The 20,088-nt window shown below is 42.0% G+C and overlaps 1 protein-coding gene across 1 annotated transcript in view; it reads right to left on the reverse strand.

The window, feature by feature from the left end:
* The window catches only part of FILIP1 (filamin A interacting protein 1), a 152,179-nt gene that overhangs the window by 92,073 nt on the left and 40,018 nt on the right, over positions 1-20,088 (reverse strand). The window contains 1 exon segment of the mRNA XM_030555780.1: positions 7,203-7,481. Within this exon segment, the coding sequence (XP_030411640.1) occupies positions 7,203-7,475 (273 nt within the window). The 5' untranslated portion in view covers positions 7,476-7,481.

Genomic DNA, 20,088 nt, shown 5'->3' on the forward strand with positions numbered 1-20,088 from the left:
GGAGCAGAGGATCTAGAATTCTGGTGAGTAGCCAGTGCCAGCGGCTGGATATCACAGGGGAACAATTCAAGGGGACTTGGACACTGAGAGGCACCTAATGTTAACTTGCAAGGCAAAGACAGAGCTGGCTTAGCCCAGAGGAGAGCCTTTGAGAGTGACTGACTAGTTAAATATATAGACTCATAGAATATCAGGGTTGGAAGGAACCTTAGGAGGTCATCTAGTCCAACCCCCTGCTCAAAGCAGAACCAATCCCCAGACAGATTTTTGCCCCCCTTGAGAACTGAACTCACAACCCTGGGTTTAGCAGGCCAATGCTCAAACTACTGAACTATCCCTTCCCCCATAGTTGGTGGGGTTAGGGAGCTAGCACCAGCTACCGCAGGCAAGACTCCCTCTCATTAGAGGCAGGGGGTAATAAGGTGACTCTCAGTCCCTGGTACCATGAGAATCAGTTCCAATATACCTCTCACTGACAGGCCCAAGACAATGGATAGTTGAATCTTGCAGCATGTGCTGAATTCAACAAGTCCTGGGTCTGCCAGAGAAAGAAGTGAGTTCTTAGGCCTTGCCTATATGGGGGATTTGTCCCCATGTCAATCACCAGTGGTAACAGCCAGTCATAGATAAGGAGAACCACAATTTATGCCAACATAGTTTATCCCAGTTTCAGACAAAGGAAAGCTCCACAGGTGCAGTTAGTGGCTTTGTCTGTTAGCTGTGGAGGTCTGGGCTAGTGCAGCTGCACCAACGGCTGGGCAATGATGGCTGTGATTAGAGCAAACCTCATTGTAGCCAAGACCTTAGCCAAGGACTTGAATGTAGATGTCCTGCTACCAGGCCCCTCATTTTTATTACTGGAAGTACTAGCTCAAGTACTAGCTTGAATGTATGCAACTGATACAGTGTAGCATAGGAAGAGATGCGATCCCTCAGAGAGCTGGGTCCAAAGCAGTTAGAATTTTATAGGTTAAAACCAATGCCTTACATGTGGTGTGAACTGGTAGCCTTAGTCCAGTTCCTAATGTTCAGGCGTTCACGTTACAAATTAGACTCTTACTAGCACTCTCTCCAGAGAGGCCAATGATTGAATGGACACACCAAGAAGAAATCCCTCCAGGCTGGGAATTGGTGGTATAGTGGAAACCTGCATTGCAATTGACTACGCTGGGCTTATTGCTCTTAAGAGAAATGAAGAACTCTAGTCTTCAGGGCTCTCAATCTGGTGCCTTTCATGAGCACAGGCGTGGGAACGAGGGGTGTGGAAGGTGCTGCAGCATCCCCTAGTTTTACGTGAGGCTGCTGGACCTGCGTTTGGGGCTCCGCTCCTGGCCTTGCTCCCAGGGTTCCACATCTGACCCAGCAGTGTCCTCAACCTCACCCCCCTTACCCCTGTCCATGTACCCCCCCTCCAGAACCCATGGCCCTTCTCCCGGCCCCAGCAGCGGGGGGCACAGACAGGGGCAAGGGGAGGCACAGCTCCCCCACTCTAAAAAGTATTCAAGCCCCATTATTCATAAGCATTAAAATTAATTGTAAAATGAAACCATGTTTTTAAAGGATAAATAAGCTCTGCCCATTTGTCATGCAATGTTTACACCTTTCACAATAAACTACTAAAAAGATGTCACATCTGACCATTTGGAAGAATGATGATTTCTCAGGGCAGCTGTTTTGTGTAAATTTATGTTGTTTTTTTCACACCCTGAGTAACATAAGTTATATCGATAGAGGTAGTGTAGACATGGCTTGTTTAAAGAGTGCAAGACACAAATGTAACTGGTAACCTCTGAGCTGTGTCTGATACATACCAGTGCCACACTAGGGAATCATGCTAACTAGATATAACTAGAGGGTTGAGTTGAAAGGTGCTTCTACTTTAATTGGTGTGAAGTGTAGATTTTAAGCTTGGTAGACAGTTTCCTACATCTGTCAGGCAACAGACAAAAACCTGGCTCATAAATGATTTTCCTTGAAAAAAATAACTATTCCTAGTGGAATACTGTATTTGCAGAGATTTTATTATTGTTTTTTTGTCTGAAATAGGAGGGAGGCTGGTAAAAATGTGTACATGCTGCTTCCTGTTTCCTTTCAGGCCCCTGATCAGGAAATGTTTAACATTGGGGTGGGTATTTCTGTAGATTAATGGCTGCTGTTTGGAAAGTATAGAGGGAACATTTTCTTGCCAGTACAAACATGTAGATGTATCAGACTAAAGTCTGTGTACCACAGATAGGATGACACCTTAGCTGGAAAGATCCCCGATGCCTCTGCTGTTCTGTTATGGTAATCTATGCCTTTTCTTTTGTGTCATCGAAATCACTGAAAGCACAGGGATATTATTCTTTCATGTCTGACTGTAGTTCAGGTTCTTTTTTCTTTTTAAATCAATTTCTCATGATTTAAAAACCTGCAGACATTTTTCATGTTGTTACTGGGGAAACATCCCCTGCAAATTGTTTACTCTTATGCGAGAGGTGGGTGGTTAAAGACTACATAATCTCTGCTTGTTTTCTGTAAGCAGTAAGATGCTGCAGAATAATAACTATTGTATCAAGCAGTGTGTGGCTTTTTAAATCAGTTCCTGGCATGAGCTTGTTCTTTTTCCCTCCTGGAGAGGCTGTCCTTCAGGCTCTCCTGCCCATGAATATTGGGAAGAAGTCTAATTACTGCAAATTTGTAAATGCATTTTTTCCTTCTGCTTTCTTACAGACCAACATTTAGGCACTGGTGACTTTAGTGGTTTATGAAACTCTATTCTTCTGTAAACTCAGTAACTAGATATGGCCACGCTAGGAAATTTGAGACAGACAAATCAGTGTCTGATGTGGCTCTAGGAACCAAAACTCAAGCAAGCTACTGGAGGTCTGTCATAACATTTCTTCCCAGATTTGGACCTTAGCGTCCAAAATATGGGTGTTAGCATGAAAACCTCCAAGCTTAGTTACCAGCTTGGACCTGGTAATTGCTGCCACCAGCTAGGAATTATACAGTGCCTAGCTCACTGTGGTCTCCCCAAAACCTTCCCTGGGGGACCCCCAGACTCAGATGCCTTGAGTCTTACAACAAAGGGAAATAACCCCCTCCCCTTGTTTCCTTGTACTTCCTCCCAGGCTCCCCTCCCTGGACGACCCTAGGATATTCCCTGCTTCCAGTCCTGGAAACACAAGTACCGAGAGATCTAATCTCTCTTCCCCCTCACCCAGAGGGTATGCAAAGTCAGGCTTAGTAAATCTAACACAAAGAGATTTTCCCCCTGACTTCTTCCTCCCACCAATTCCCTGGTGAGCTGCAGACTCAATTCCTGGAGTCCCCACTAAAGAAAAACTCCAACAGGTCTTAAAAAGAAAGCTTTATATAAAAAAAAAAGAAAAAGACATTAAAATAGTCTCTGTATAACGGTGACAATATACAGGGTCAATTGCTTAAAGGAAAAGAATGAATAAACAGCCTTATCCAAAAAGAATACATTTTAAAACATTCCAGCAACTACACACATGTAAATACAAAAGAAAACAATATAAACCTATTGTCTTATTATCCTTGTACTTACACTTGGAACAGAAGATTAGAAAGCCAGGAGATAGAAAAATCACTCTCAGAGCCGAGAGGGTCAGACCCAAGACAAAGAACTCACACCCAAAACTTCCCTCCACCCAGATTTGAAAAAGTCTTGTTTCCTGATTGGTCCTCTGGTCAGGTGTTTCAGGTTACTGTTTGTTAACCCTTTTATAGGTGAAAGAGACATTAACCCTTAGCTATCTGTTTATGACAAGGTCACTGTAGTTTTTTTAAAAAGTTATAACTATCACTGTTAGGAGATGTCTGTATAGCTTGTTAGTATTTTCAGCCCCTGGAGCAGAAGCTAGGGATTCACATCCCATACTAAGGGTTCATTATCCATACTGACAGCAATGCAACAAAGTTCTGGGAGGTCTCTGCATTGTTAGAAGTGTGATAATTAGATCAGTTGCCTTGTAGATGTTAAAGATTTTATGGCACTTTTTGCAAAGATATTGGTTAATCCTAGATGCAAAGCCTGCAGTCATTCTCCCAATAAAACCTTGTCACATGTGTCTACGTGATGTTTTTTTCTACTGCTGTTTAAATGGTTTCCAAAGACAAGGCTGTACGCCCTATTTTGCGTGTCCTGGATCCTGTCTCAATATCTTGAGCAGGAAAGGTGCTTTATAAAGCACTTAAACCATAGCACCAGAGCTGTGGCTAACAGGAGTCTCTTGTTCTAGAGACTAGCTAAGTAATGTAACTTGAACAATCCAGAAGGTTTAAAGACCAAGCTAAACCCAGAGTTTGATTTGGCTCTGTGAATCAAAACACTAGTCAGGCCACTACAGTTGACTCTACACATCTGAAAAAGAAAATACGTAAAATGATACAGTGTAGTAGGTCACTGTGACAGCCAGGGAGTAGTGCCAGAATATTCACCCTGGCATAATTCTTTTTTGGCTTGTCCTCATTTATGATCACAAAGCCCAGACCTTCATCTCAAGCCAGGCTTCTTTGGCCTGCCCACTCTTATTAACAATTCAATGCATTTAGAATAATTGGGTAAATAAATCAAATTGGTTTTTGAACCGATATTAAAAACCCAACGGATTAACAATTAATACTTTCCATTTCAATAGCACCTTCTTCCTGAGGATCTCAAAGTGCTTCACAGACATGAACAAATTTAGCTTCACAGTCCTCTTGTGGGGTAGGTATTGGTAGATTCTACGCTCTTGTGGTAGGGACTATTCATTTGTTTGAATAGTGTCTAGTACAATGGGACTACACTTTGACTGAGAACTTTGGATGCTACTGCAGTTCAGATGATGATTGTGCTCGGTTGCCATATGAGGATATGGCATATGAGAAGGTGGATGGATGGGCCTTTAATCTTTCTGTTCCCTCAATGTAAAGTGAGAGACAAAGACTGAAGACCCAGCTGTGCTTCAGTGAAGTCCACAGGAATTACATGAGTGGGAGCAGGATCAGCAATGCTTATTTTGTTATGAAAAAGCTGGCGGGGCTCAAGCAGGGTGGCAGGAGAGTGGCTGCTGCTGGCCAGCACAGGACATGATATGGTGTTGCTACCATTACTTCTGCACTGCTGCTGCCAGCTGTGCTGCCTTCAGAGCTGGGCAGCCAGAGAGTGGCAGTTACTGACTGGGCACCTAGCTCTGAAAGCAGCGCCACTGCCAGCAGCAGCACAGAAGTAAGGGTGGCCTGGTATAGTGTATTGCCACCCTTACTTCTGTGCTTTGGCTGGCAGCAGCACTGTCTACAGAGCTGTCCAAGGGACCAGCATGGGGCTATGAACTGCCAAGTCTAGAGGTGCCAAGGTAATCCCTGGCAAGCCCCAGCACAAATTAAGCACTGGGGATCAGGCTGTAAGTGACTTAACCCAAGTTAGACAGAATTCCACAACAGAGTCAAGAATAGAAGCAAATTTCCTGCCATGTTGACTTGTGTCTTCACCACAAAAGTGTACTTCATCCCTCCCCCATCAGTGATGCATACAAATCACTGAACTGATTTCTGCTTAAATCATACATATGCTTAATGATTCAACAGATCAGACTGTATTGAACACTACAGCTGTGTGTGACAGTTCTGCTTTGCAAAAATTAACACTGATATTTTCAAACATAGTTGCAAATCTCATCCAAAGTTAAATTTTTTCATTTTTAACAGTACACAGGGCTAGTGAAATCTGCCCCAGAAGCAATAGCATGACTTTTCATAAAACTAAATCAGACAGAATTTCATTCTCTTTATTTCCATTTGTCATAGAACAATTATGGCTGTATTCCTCTGGAAAGGTGCCTTTTGTTTGTGACAATTAAAGTCGAAAACCAAAGAACAATTTAGTTTCTGCCACTAAATGAAAAAAAAAGCTGGTTTCTCTTCTCTGCTGACAAGATATTTTTTCTTTTATACAGATCTACTAAGAAAGCAATCAATCAATGTGCCTTGGTATTTTGGTGATGAAATATGGATGGAATACTAGGTTCAGTAATGAGCTCAGGCCTAGTGTTTTTGCAGTGCTGGTGTAACTCAGGTTTCTCACTGGTTGATCACTCACAACATAATTGTTTCCTGCCAGTGGATTAACAGAGAGGCAACAGGGATCTAAAACTAAAGGAAAAGTCCAGTGAATGTGGCTTTCAGGAAAAGCAGGGCATAAAAAAAATGCTGTGTAATAGTGGTACACTAGAAAGAAGGGGCTTGGGATGATAAAAGCTCTGACCGCATTTAAACTGCACCGGGGTACTTTAGGAGAAATGCAGAGAGGGGACGCCACTATGAAAAGAAATCCCATTTCCCCTGTTATAGCACCATCCCAGCTGCAGGTAAATGTGTCAACTCAGCCAGGAAAATTGGTATAGCTTTCGGAATGTTGCTGTGGTTCACAAATATAAACACAAGTGCAGTATAAAAGGCTAAATTGTTTCATGGATTGCCCCACTGTCACCTCAAGCTCTTTTCCAGCATTACTGATTTCCAGGTTTCTCCCTTGCACTGAATAACTGTCTTCTGGGTTGTTTCCCTCATTCTAGTTCTTTGCATCTGAATCTCATTTGGTTGTTTTCTGCCCACATGTCTAATCTCTTTAGGCCTCTTTCTCTTCTGAAACTCCTTTGCAACTCCTCCCTCCTTTGGAACTCCTCTGCAAATCACTAATGAGGGTTTCAATAAGGCTGTACTTAATAGTGACTGCTGCACTAAACACCTCAACCCACTCAATCCCATTTGTCATTACTCCTCCTTTGGAGTTCTTCATCTTCAATCTGTGTGCCAATGTTGAAACCCAAGTCTCTCAAAATACATCTACATTTAGAGCTGGGGGTGTGATGCATTGCTGCAGGAGACATCCTTGCACTAGCTCCTATTGAGCAAGAATGCTAAAAACATAGTGTAGCCATGGCAGCATGAGCAGTAGAGGGGCTAGCTGTCCTAAATATCTGCCCAGAGTCTCTCACAGGCAGGTACACGGAGCAGCTAGCCTGTCCCACTGCTTGCTCTGCCGTGGTTGCACTCCATATTTAGTGCAATAGCTTGGTGAGGGCTAGTGTGAGTACGTCTCCTGGAGCTGGGAATTATCTTCCCAATTCCAAGTGCAAACATACCCTCAGAGAAAAGTGTAACAAGGAGAAAAGGCAGAAGCATTATATAAGAGAGAGGGATGTTTTATTTACCTGCAGTTCTCCTTCCATTATACTGAGGAGCCAGATTAAGTCCTCTTTAGAAAGTTCTATGGATTTCTTGTTCTTTCGTTCACCAGGTGCCGGTGACTTTAACTGTCTTTTTACAGTCCCTGAGACTATGACCTCCTCTTCCTTTCGATGAGATTTGTTCTTTTTCTTGGCATCTTCCTGAAGGTTTTCATTCTCTGCATTGCTAACAATGGGCTTAGAACTGGGGAAATGCCCATTAGGAGAGCTTTCTCCACCTTGGTTTCGGGATCTCATCCCCACCTAGAGAGAGAAAATTATAAAGATGCATTTTCTAAGCACGTAAAACTATTTATATGAACACTTGATCTACAGCAGAATTATTGCCAAGAGGAAGAGCCATCTTTTCATTCTGAATACCAAGAAGAATGTCATGCTCAGTGCAAGAGTGCTGAAAAGCTGACCCATGTCAACAAGTTTGCCTTTGGAAGCCAATGAATCAAAATCTTGATTATAAATGTAACAGAGCCTTAAAACAGGGTAACCATACTGAGGTGAGTTACATTCTGCAGTGCTTGAAATGATGTGGGAGACTGGTAACTAAAATTTTCCAGTTTCTTTATTTTATCATTCAGCATTCGGTTGGCTCACTGTAAGAAAAAATGAGAACACTGGGTTTGGAGGCACATCTTGATTTAATATCAGAGTTAGCTGAAAGATAAATCTGTACTTAATATTTATAAAAGCATATACCTTGAGCATAAGTTTTCTAAGAGAGAGAGTGAGAAGGAATGTGACAAACTAGGATAATTCTCTAGCTTTTCACCTGTGATGTGTTGAGTTCAACATTGGTAACAGAGATAACCCTCTTCTGCAGACCCTCTTCATCATTTTCAGTCTTGATTATTGTGACACCAACCTCTCCATCCCTCCCTAACACCTATATCACCTTCCTGGGTTCACACTAAACAGAGCAGTTAAAATAATCTCTTCTGTATGTCACTCTGACCACAGAAACACCCTGTTTAATCTCTCCATTGGACCTCCTTTAATTACACCAAGTTGAAGCTGTTTGTCCTTATTTTCAAGGTTCTTCACCACACTATCCATCCCTACATGTCTGCTCTTAACAAGTTGCCTCCCATGCAGTTTTCACTCTGTCAAGAACAGCACCATCTTTCTGTTTGTTTGCTTTTCTCACAAACAACTCTATGTCTTCTTCTGTGCCTCCCCCCAAGTAATTCCCTTCTTGATCTGATCAGTAAGGTCATTATTCTCTGTTCCATCACATCTCTTTGAGACTCACCTAGGTCTCAGTGCCTATAGGAAATCAGCCAGTTAGTTATGGCTTGATGGGGGAGGTGGGATTCATTGGCACTCACTTCATCTACTTACAATTATCAAATGCAAAATATAGTCAAGTGTATATATTTGGACATATATCCCTACCCTCACACCCTTCATGTGTCACTTACCTATGGTAAGGTGTTTGAGGCAGGGACGGTATCTTTGTAAGTATTTGTACAGTGCCTAGCACCATGAGGCCCCAGTTGCGATTTGGACTCTGGATGTTACTGTAATAGAACTGTAAAATAGTAATAATGAATTTGGAGGCCTGGTTCAGGGCCAAATTCAGAGCTAAGGAGTAAGGAGGTATAAGTTAGACTCTCTGACATTAACTTTGTCACCCTAAAACTCAGACTTCCTTAGACCTATTTATTAATGTGTAAAACTATAAACTGATGTAATTTATAGGCTGAACAGTCAGAAGAAGCCATAAAAAGGATCAAGTTAAAAGTAAAGGGGGGGCCTCTTCAACTTACTTTATGACACACACCCTGTTTCTTTTTGTGCTACACTCCTGTCTTCTGGCCCTTTATTGTGTGAGTTAAGCAATTTTAGACTCCCTTAGACTCAGTTAGATTAGGTAGGCAGATTCAGAACTAACATGTAAAGCAGCTGAAGTTATAATAAGTGGAAAGGAGCATAGATGGAGATTAAGTATAACAAACTGCCTGAGGGACCTGAAGGAAGTGTAAATAACGATATCTTAGATACCCTCTAGACTTTCTTTGACGTTCTTAGGGCTTGATTCTCTGATCGCTTATACTGGGGTAAAACTGGTATAATTTTATTGATTTCAGTGGCATTACTTTTGATATACATGTTAATAAGACTAGAATCAGGCCCCTAGATTTTTCTCAGACTTGCCTAAATTCACTTCTGACTTTAGTTTGAACTTTGTTCTCTAGTCACAGGAGATGATTTTCAGCACCACAAGTAACACCAGTCACAGATAATTGCCAATCTGTGTTGATGAAAAACCCAGAAGTAGCAGATCAGTAATGACAATGCAAATCTTAAGGTACACACTGGCAAATCAGTTTGGGTAATCTTATACAGAGCCTAGAAGGATTTACACTTAAATTGATTCTAAATATCGTGTTTAGATTAACCTTAATTTTTTCATAACATCATTCACAGTGTGCCTGATTGTTATTTTCATTTCATTAGTTATATACCGGTTTAACGCTATTGAATTCAAGGAAGTCTATCCTGAGAAGAGAATCCAGCCCAGTGTTTTTAACCAAGAGAGTCTCATAATGAGGTTGCTTGCATTGTAGGGTTATTTCCACCCAGACAATACATGATACAGGTATACAATAGCTACTAACTTCCTGAAAGCCTTCTCAGTATATTATTCATCAGACTAGTTTAGATTTATCACAAGAACCATGTTTTCTAAAAACAGATCTTCATTATGAGCATGAACAATACCTGAGGAGCTCAGGAAATCTTTTGGTTTCAGGTTTGTAATGGAAAAATAACACTGTATTGTGTTTCCTTTCAGATAGGGCTACTCGGTTTAGTTGTAATGGGTTTTAAACTCCACAACCATGTTTCCTCTCCAAGACGGAGCACTTCAGATTTACTTTGTCTCTATTTTCTATGTATTTCCTTTTGAGTCCCTCTGGTCTGCAGCCTCCAGCCACAAGAGCACCTAAAATGTTTTTCATGGTTTAGACTTGAGAGTGAATGATTTCATGGTTTTAGAGCAATGGTGGGCAACCTGCGGCCCATTAGGATAATCCACTGTCGGGCCGCCAGACAGTATGTTTACATTTGTGCAGCCACCCACAGCTCCCAGTGGCTGCTGTTGGCCATTCCCGGCCAATGGGAGCTGTGGGAAGTGGCGTGGGCCTCAGGGATGTGCTGGCTGCCACTTCCCACAGTTCCCATTGGCCAGGAATGGCAAACCATGACCACTGGGAGCTGCAGACAGCCATGCAAATATAAACAAACTATCTGGTGTCCCGCCAGTAGATTACCCTGACTGGGCCGCGTATGGCCCATGGGCTGCAGGTTGCCCCACCACTATTTTAGAGCATCCTGTAAGCATTTCAGATCATACATATATGTTTTCAATTGGAAACCAGATTGTTACATTCCATAATGCTCTAGTTTATGATATATTACATAGTGACCTCGGCAGAAAGATGACTAAACCCTTAGAACTGAAGATGCACAGAATAGTTAAATTTAACTCATGAACAGTTGAGTAATGCTGTTTGGACACCTCAACTGTGCCATAAAAGACTAGATAAGGGTAACTGTGTATGCCAGACTTTCTGAGGGGCGTCATGTTGCTTTCTTGTGTCACATCATTCTGGGGCATATTCACAGGAGCTTCATATGTAATTGTCCCTCACTACTCGGCACTGAGGAGATCTCAGATGGAGTGCTGAGTCCAGTTCTTGGTGCCAAACTTCAAGAATATGTGGACAAATTGGAGAGCATCCAGAAGAGAGCAATAAAAATTATAAAGTGTTTAGAAAACCTGACCTATGAGGAAAGGTTAAAAAAACTGAGCATGTTAGTTTTGAGAAAGAAGACTGAGGCAGGACCTGATAACAGTCTTCAGATATGTTAAGGTGTTACAAAGAGGATGGTGATCAATTGTTTTCCATGTCCATTGAAGGCAGGACAAGAAGTAAGGGGCTTAATCCAGCAAAGGGGATTTTGGTTAGATATCAGGAAAATCTTTCTAAATATAAGGATAGTTAAGCTCTGAATAGGCTTCCAAGGATGGCTGTGGAATCCCCATCATTGGAGGGTTTTATGCACAAGTTAGACCAACACCTGTCAAGGATGGCCTAGGTATACTAAGTCTTGCCTCAGTGCAAGGGGCTGGATTTGATGACCTCTCAAGGTCCCTTCCAGCCCTTCATTTCTATGTTGCCATTACAATATGACAGAACCACTTTGTTGACACACACCAGTGAAAGCCTTAACAACCATTCACATAGGATAGTAATTGAGCAACTAGGTGCAGGCTTACAAGCATGTGAACAGATAATAACTAGTGCCCATTTACACAAAATTTAAAAAATATCGGGGGGCCAGATCCTCAACTGATGTAAATCAACATCACTCCACTGAAAACATCTGTTAAACTGAATTACAGAATATACTAATATTGCATGTAGATTAATCAATAATCCCAGTTTTTCATGCTAATTGCCAAACTGAGATTGCTTGTCATGGTGCTAAAGAAATCAACCTTTACAATCTTAGCTGACTTTTTGATATTTCTTTAGTACATGTAATTTTATTTTGCATTAAATTTGAGATCGACATATGTTTGGCAAGCATTCAGTTACACTTACAGACACTAAATAAGCAATCTTTTAAGGTGTAAACTCACCAGGATAAATGTACTTTTAAAATCTCTGCCTATCTCTTAAATTCCTTCCCTCAGTGCTTTTTCCAAAGCCCTGTTGGGCACCAAGGTGTTGTATAGAATCTCAGGGTTAGAAGGGACCTTAGGAGATCATCCAGTCCAGCCCCCGAGCAGATTTTTACCCCAGTTCTCTAAATGGTCCCCTCAAGGATTGAACTCACAACCCTGGGTTTAGTAGGCCAATGCTCAAACCACCAAGCTATCCCTCCCCCCTTGCTGGTAGCAGAGATGCAGGGGAACTGAGGATTAAATGACAGTAGCAAGGACTGAAGTTTTAATAACTGCTTAATAGAGCATTCTGAGACTAAAGGCCAAATTTACTGCTATGGTCTAGCTGCTTTGCTATGCTCTGGTGATGCAAAGCAGCTGTAAGCCTGACTCAGATATGGCTGCTTTTTAATTGGACAGTGCAAAGCAACCAGAATGTATGGGTGAATCTGTACGCCTGAATGTTTTGTCTTGGAATTATGAGTACTAAGTATTATTATTTTGGACCCAGACTACCATTTTTTATATCTCTGATAACATGGTGATCTAAATAAAACAGTGTCTGAATTGTTGGATGATATTCCAGGGTTATGCCAAGTGCGTGACTGCCCAAAGCCCTGTTATCTGGCCTATTTGTCATCCAATCACAGTTCCACCTCCCTGCTCCACAAACTGATTTTGGGGACCTACTCAGACCTAATTCTAGTGATAAACATCCTCCTGCTGCCTGCCCCTCCCCACACATGACACAGGACCCCCACATCTGTGAAACTGAAGGGACTGTGTACCCGGAAGAAGTAGTTCAGATGTAAATTATTTACATTGTAGGAGTTTAATGTTTACATTTAACCCCGTGCTTGTTCCTTCCTTCACCAAGCTGTATCTTAAACTATGGCCAGGCGGCCAACTTCTACTCAAAACAAGGAGTTGTACAACTTACCCCATTGACTGCAATCGTTACTGACTACTTGTTGTAAATACATATTTGCAAGATTGAGCTCTATACATGGGCTGTAAATGCTTCAGGACAGTGACATTCACTCTTTTATTTATCTATTAAGCACCACAGTGCTTATAATAATAAGGAAAAGATGAATGCTGTGATTATTTACTTGAACCTATATTGTTCTGGGCAGAGATTCTTCAGTTTCAAAAGTTAACACCACACACAAAGTTTTTTTAAATGTTCTTTACTTTTATTGTAAGAAATCTTTGTGAATAATTTGCTGAGTTGAATGTCAGGAGAGCGTAGACTGTTGTTCCAACCCTTTTTTTTCTATCTATCATTATATAACCTCACTAGAGTTCCTTGAATACAGGCCAGATTGGAATATATTGTTACATTAGCTGTGTTATTATTAGAAACAGATAATGCAAAGATTTCTCTGAACCTAGCAGACAGTCCCTTATGATAATAAAACATGCTGATTTTGGCTACACAGTGGTTTCTCTTCTCAAAAAAATAATAGTGTGAGATTTCAAAAAAAGACTGTTGATTTGGATCCATAATATGGTCATTGGCTGTGGACACAAATTGTAGTCTGAAGATTAATAATAGATCTGAATAAAAGAAACGCCATATGGACGTGCTGTGTTTCTGTGAAAGGCTAACAGGATACCGCATGTATGTCTAAAAAAAGTTTTTTTCTAAAGATGAGTTCAATGTAGAGCCATTTCTGCAAATTTCTCTCCCTCAAAGTTTGGCATTCAGGTACTATGAAACACAGATTTGAGCCATCCCTGGTTTTGGTTTTACAAAACACTCCGAAGCCAATTTGAGTTATGCTACACATGTAGCCAGAAGAGAATGTAACCCTAATGACTAACACTATGAAGAACGGAACAAATGTTAACCCTTTGTAGTTCTACAGTTTCCTAAATCTCCAGGGGAAAAAAGGCTAGAGTACTACCCCACTGTGCTCTCTAGCTGCCTTTCTTCTCCTCTTATGGGTCACAGACTATCTGTACATCTGAAGAATCAAACTGAATACAAGGTTCTTATTCCTTTTACCTTTACCAAATGTAAAGTAATTTATTGGGGGGGGAATTGAAAGAGCACATCCTTTTGTGATGGAGGATGTCAGGTGCTTGTTTAAGAACAGGTATCTGTACACTAGGAATCATGGGATAAACCCTTGCCTTGGTGCTTAGGCAACCAAGCTGCAGGCTGAGGATCTTCACCGGGACCAGGGTGGGAGTGCCCTCTCCCCCAGGGCACTGCATGGCTGCTTTATTTGCAATAACACCAGCAGTGCTCCATGAGGTAGGGAGAATAGCTGGTGGATCCACAGGTCACACCTCTGCCCCTTTCTGGCAGCCTAAACTCATCTGTAAGCATGAGTGGAGTGAGACCCACACAATCAGTTCACGGCCCCTGTGCAAGGCTCAGCACTCTGCCTGTCCAATGCATTGGAACAGTACTGCTGATGTCAGGGAGCACATCAGTCATGGAGTTGGCCCTATTAGCACTATCTGGTTTCTAACAAATGGTATGTGTGGGCAGTGATGTATTATAAAATATATTGGTATTTTATCTCATACACATAGACAATGTGTAATGGAGACAAGGGGAGGCTAAACCTCTCCAAACCCCGCACTGTATATTACTGCTTTCTACTATTAATGGAGTGGATGGATAAACATCCCCTAACTTACTTTGGTTAACAAGTGGTAGAAAACATTTTGAGAAAGACCTGCTCTCTGAGGTGCAGTATTGGTTGCCTTAATTTCTTTCTTTTCCTCATATTTTCAAATCAAATTATTTATTTGTCTACCTTTTCAATTTTGTTTTCTCATCAATAAAATGTGTGCTGGATGTGAGAAATTTCTGCATTATTTTAAATGAAAAATATGCATGACTCAGTTTCCCCACTTACTTGTGCATTGTGACCTATTAGCACTGAAGGGGTTAATTTCTCCTCTGGGACAGGGAAATCAGAGTGTCAGTCAGGTAGGCATGTTTGGGTTGGTATGAATGAACTATCAAGAACTGTCAACACATATGAATGGAGTTACCTTGGAGATATAAAGGAAGACCAACAACTGACATTACTTTTAATGAGACAAGGTAGATGAACACGGGTAGTGGGTGAAGCTTCCCCTTGAAGAGTCTAGTCCCCTGTCCTGCCTCTTCTGACCAAGGCCCCACCCCTGCTCACTGCGCTCACACCCTCCCTTCTATGATCCCAGCCTAGGGGCTAAGAGCTCGGTTGGGTCCACGGGGGGAAGCTGAGAGGTCGGCCCACATGGCGGAGCTCTTTGCCCTGGCTGGAGCTCAGAGCCTGGAGCCCCTCTCCCATTCTGCCCCTTATGCCTGCAGTTCTGCCCATGTTCTGCCCCCACTCTGCCTTTTCCAACCTGAGGCCCTGCCTCCTGCTCACTCCTTCCACCACCACTTCCCGCTGTAGCCCTGAGACCACAAAAGCTCTGTTCCCCTATCACCGCAGCAGGGAGTGAGAGCTCCCCCCACCACAGCCCTGAGGCTGGAGGAGATTTTTCCAGGGCCCCCAAATCTGCCACTGCTCGCCTCCCCCTTCACCCCCCCCAGCAGTGCGAGGTTTGGAGAGGTTTAGCCTCCCCTTGTCTCCATTACACATTGTCTATGCGTATGAGATAATATGTTTTATTGGACCACCTTCTGCTGGTGAAAGAGACCAGTTTTTGAGCTTACATAGCACAGAAGAAGAGCTCTGTGTAAGCTCAAAAGCTTGTCTCTTTCACCAAAAGAAGTTGGTCCAATAAAACACATTACCTCACCCACCTTGTCTCTCTACTATACCGGGATCAACGCAGCAATTAAATTTTTATTGACTGCCAATCAAGGGAGGCAGAACATGTGAAAACAGCTTGACTAAAGATTGAAACAAAGAACTGAGATGTCAGGGGTCAGGAATAAGAACTCTGCTACTTAGTTTAACGGATTTGAATTCAGGATGCTTGGGCAATAGAGGCAGGTTGAGCTGCTACTGCTAAGGACCTGCATACTGCCTTTCCTTTGACTAAAACAAGCCAGCTATTATTAGACAGGCTGTCACTGCTAATATCACTCTCAAAAGGATAGTGCGTCTGACAGGAATTCAAGTTCTTTTGGATTGCTGAAAGAATCATGGTGAGAAACAGGAGAACTAAGCCACAGGGCCCAGTCTCAGGGCAAGTCTACACTACAGCGCTACATTGGCCAGCCTGGACAGCATGAAACTTGTGTCCTTCAGGGAGTGCTTTTTCAAACCCTGGAGCAATTAAATTTATATCAACTTAAGCGGTAGTGTAGAACTGCTGTCCATGTACTGGACCTGCTGCGCTCTGTCTTGCCAAAAATGGAAGACCTTGCACTGAAGGGTTACACTCTCAGAGAGATTGTCTAAAGGTCAGAGAGACACTCACCCTACAGATAGATCCATGGCAAAGCATAACAGCATGTGAATTATAACGACCATACAGTTTCTCTACTGAGAAAAGTACTTCAGTTTTGTGTGAGAGAATTGCTATTTAGGAACTATTTGCCTATCAAAAAATTTTCTGAAACTTTCTTAGTCATTGTGAGTTGATATAATGTTCTTCAAAACAAGTCAATTTCACAAAACTAGTGATATAACCTTCAGGACAAATCCAGTGGACACAGAGTACGATGCATGTGATTTATGCTAGTGTCACTTTATTAGCTTCATTGATATCAAGCCAAACTTTCTCTCACAGTTACATTAGTTGCTCTTGGGCAATCCACTTTGTCTAGGAAAGTAGTGGCATGGACTTGTTTCACAGGGAGTCATGTCCAGCTGCCTTCAACTGGAAAGGCATTTTGGCTACACTGGCTGAGGGATAATAGGGAGAGGAATTAAGGTAATCACCTACTCAAGATAAACTTTTACCATTTGATCTGTGTCTGTTTCATAGATTCCAAGGCTGGAAGGGACCACTGTGATCATCTAGTCTGATTTCTTGTATAACACCAGCCATAGAACTTCCCCAAAATAATCCCTAGAGCTTAACTTCTAGAAAAAACATCCAGTCTTGATTTAAACATTGTCAGTGATGCACAATCCATGAAACACTTTGGTAAATTGTTCCAATGGTTAATAACACTCACTGTTAAAAATGTATGCCTTATTTGGGTGGATTTACTGTCCTTCCTGCCTAGTACACCCAGTGCCTGTCTTCTTGCATAGCAAAGGGCCCACCTACCACTACAGTTCTCTATTCCCATTACGATGCAACCTAATTGGGTATCTGGGATGCTTAATTTTTAATCTGATGTTACAACAAAGTTTGGTTTTAAAAGAAAATCATCACTGGTATCACAGTACTCAAGCGGCTGGCTATTTTTACTAGATGGTACATTATTCTAATTCGTTTCCCACTAGGATGTCAATAGGAGTTTTGGCATTGATTTCAATGAGATCAGAATTTAGCCTACAAATACAGTATATTGTATAATGGATAGAGCCAGACTGTGCCATTAAGGCATAGGGCTGTATTGAGGTAGCATATCTGATCCAATGCCTTTTAAGGCCAGGTCTACACTACACATTTACTTTGATATAACTTCGTCACTCAGGTGTGTGAAAAATCCACACACACCCCTAAGCGACATAGTTATACTGACCTTAATCCCCCATGTAGACAGTGCTATGTGAGCAGGAGAGCTTCTCTTGCCAACATAGCTACTGCCTCTTGCGAGAGGTGAGTTAGTAAGCCAAGAGGAGAGCTCTCTCCCATCGGCTTAGAGCGTCTTCACCAGACATGCTGCAGCTGCACCGATGTAAATTTGTAGTGTTGGCCTGCCCTAAAGCTCCCCAGCAACCTGGACCACCTTTCTAGGGTGTAGCATGTGTGGAGGTGATAGGCGTTGCTGGGTTATTGGCCAGTATCATAAACCTAGTCCCAGATTTGGACCTAAGCGTCCAAAATATGGGGGTAAAGCTGCCACCACCCAAAAAATTAGAGTGTTTTGGGGCACTCTGGTCCCCCAAAAAACCTTCCCTGGGGACCCCAAGACCCAAATCCCTTGAGTCTCACAACAAAGGGAAATAAACCTTTTCCCTTCCCCCCTCCAGGTGTTCCTGGAGAGATACACAAAAGCAAACTCCGTGAATCTAAACAGAGGGAGTCCACCCTCTCTATTTCCAGTCCTGGAAACACAAGCACTTCCCTCTTCACCCAGAGGGAATGCAAAGTCAGGCTAGTAAATCTAACACACACAGATTTCCCCCTGACTTCTTCCTCCCACCAATTCCCTGGTGAGCACAGACTCAATTCCCTGGAGTCCCCCACTAAAGAAAACTCCAACAGGTCTTAAAAAGAAAGCTTTATATAAAAAGAAAGAAAAAGTACATAAAAATGGTCTCTCTGTATTAAGGTGACAAATACAGGGTCATTTGCTTAAAAGAATATTGAATAAACAGCCTTATTAAAAAAGAATACAATTCAAAGCACTCCAGCAACTATAGACATGTAAATACAAAAGAAAAAAACAATAACCCCTATTGTTTTTATGATCTCTGTACTCACAACTTGGAAACAGAAGATTAGAAAGCAGGAAATAGAAATCCCCTCATAGCCGAGAGAGAGTCAGGCAGAAGACTCAAGAACAAAGGACTCCCTCACAAAGTTCCCTCCACCCAGATTTGAAAAAGTCTGGTTTCCTGATTGGTCCTCTGGTCAGGTGTTTCAGGAACTTCTTTCTAGGTGTAAGAGACCTTAACCCTTAGCTATCTGTTTATGACAGCCAGCCTCCCTACTGCCGCCTCTATTTTGAGTAGCTTGTCCCACAGTGGACATTAGCATGGAACATGCCTTATTCTGAGGAAATTGCAGCAATGTAGTTGTGACTGACCCATTTGGGAAAAAAGGCTCATAACAAGCCTGAGTTTGTGAGGTAGTGAGTACACTCCATTTCTGGGTACTAAGTATCTTTGATTCACATTAACTTTCATGGATGTTAAGGTTTACTCAGCACCTCTTCATAGACATGTAGCTCTTTGAGGAATTGGGTCAATGGATATTTTGCCCTTTGCATATTTTTTTCCTGCTTTCCACTCTCTAAAGTTCTTCCATTCCTCTAGAAGAGCAGCTCATGACCTTTAATGCAGGCTTTAAAGAAACCATGTCACCATTAACTGTAGTCTACAATTATTAAACATTTGCTTCATCATGTGACAGTAAGAACATGCCTGGGAGATTACCAGGCAGGCAATGCAGTCTAGCTAACCTATCAAAAACTTTATTTGCTCCTGAAGTGAAGAATCCTTGGTATTAGATAACAATATAAAAATGATTAATGCTTAACAATATAGAACCAAGCTTATATCCCACAAGGTAAAATATACCGTGAACTGATGAACCACGCTCAACCTTAGTTAAGCAGTTTTTGTTCCCCGTCAGAGAGCAGACTTCCCTCACACTGGATTCCTTGCTGCAAACACCACAATCAAGTTCAACACTAACTGCTTTATCTTCAAGGTGTTAAACAAGCCCCTGCCACTCACCCCATAAATCTTTTACCTTCTCACTAGGCATAAGATGGGGGAATCACCCCCTCCTTACAATCATGGGCTTCTCTAGCTCTTCCTTTTCCCATTTCTCTTTTAACTGTCCTCAGCTGAGGTGCTGAATCACCTTGTTAACTGGTGAATCATCCAGTCCTTAATCAATTATTTCCTCAGTTTGGCCCATGTGGGGACACTTGCCAAGTGCACAGAGTGCTGAGTCAGCCTTAAGCTACTCACACTCCGTCACACTCCAACAATGGATTTTCTGTTTCCAAAATGGCAGGAAATGGATATTCCAATAATACATGCAGCTGTTGGTTCTTCCTTCTAGTCCCTTGTCATTGCCCTTCCAATGACCCAGGAGAGATATATATCTGCTCCAGCACCTAAGAGTGATATATCACTGCTCCAGCATGATGTGAAAATTAAAGTCTAATCCTTCACTCTTTGGGGCCCAAAAAACCTCATGTTTACTTAGAAATGTGTTCCAGAGAGCTAATAGTGACAATGAGACACTGCCAATAAGGAAATGATGCTTTTATATTAGAGGCTGATTTTTTTTCACTTTAATTGAAACATGGAAAACAATTACAGCTAGATTTTACTTTGGCTTTTAAAAACTGGTCATGGGGGGTGAGGGGGAAAGCAAAGAAGAAGATACAAACAAATACAAGTACACCAAAGAGAAAACCAG

The sequence above is a fragment of the Gopherus evgoodei genome, chromosome 3 (assembly GCF_007399415.2).
Source record: "Gopherus evgoodei ecotype Sinaloan lineage chromosome 3, rGopEvg1_v1.p, whole genome shotgun sequence".
NCBI classification, from domain to species: Eukaryota; Metazoa; Chordata; order Testudines; family Testudinidae; genus Gopherus; species Gopherus evgoodei.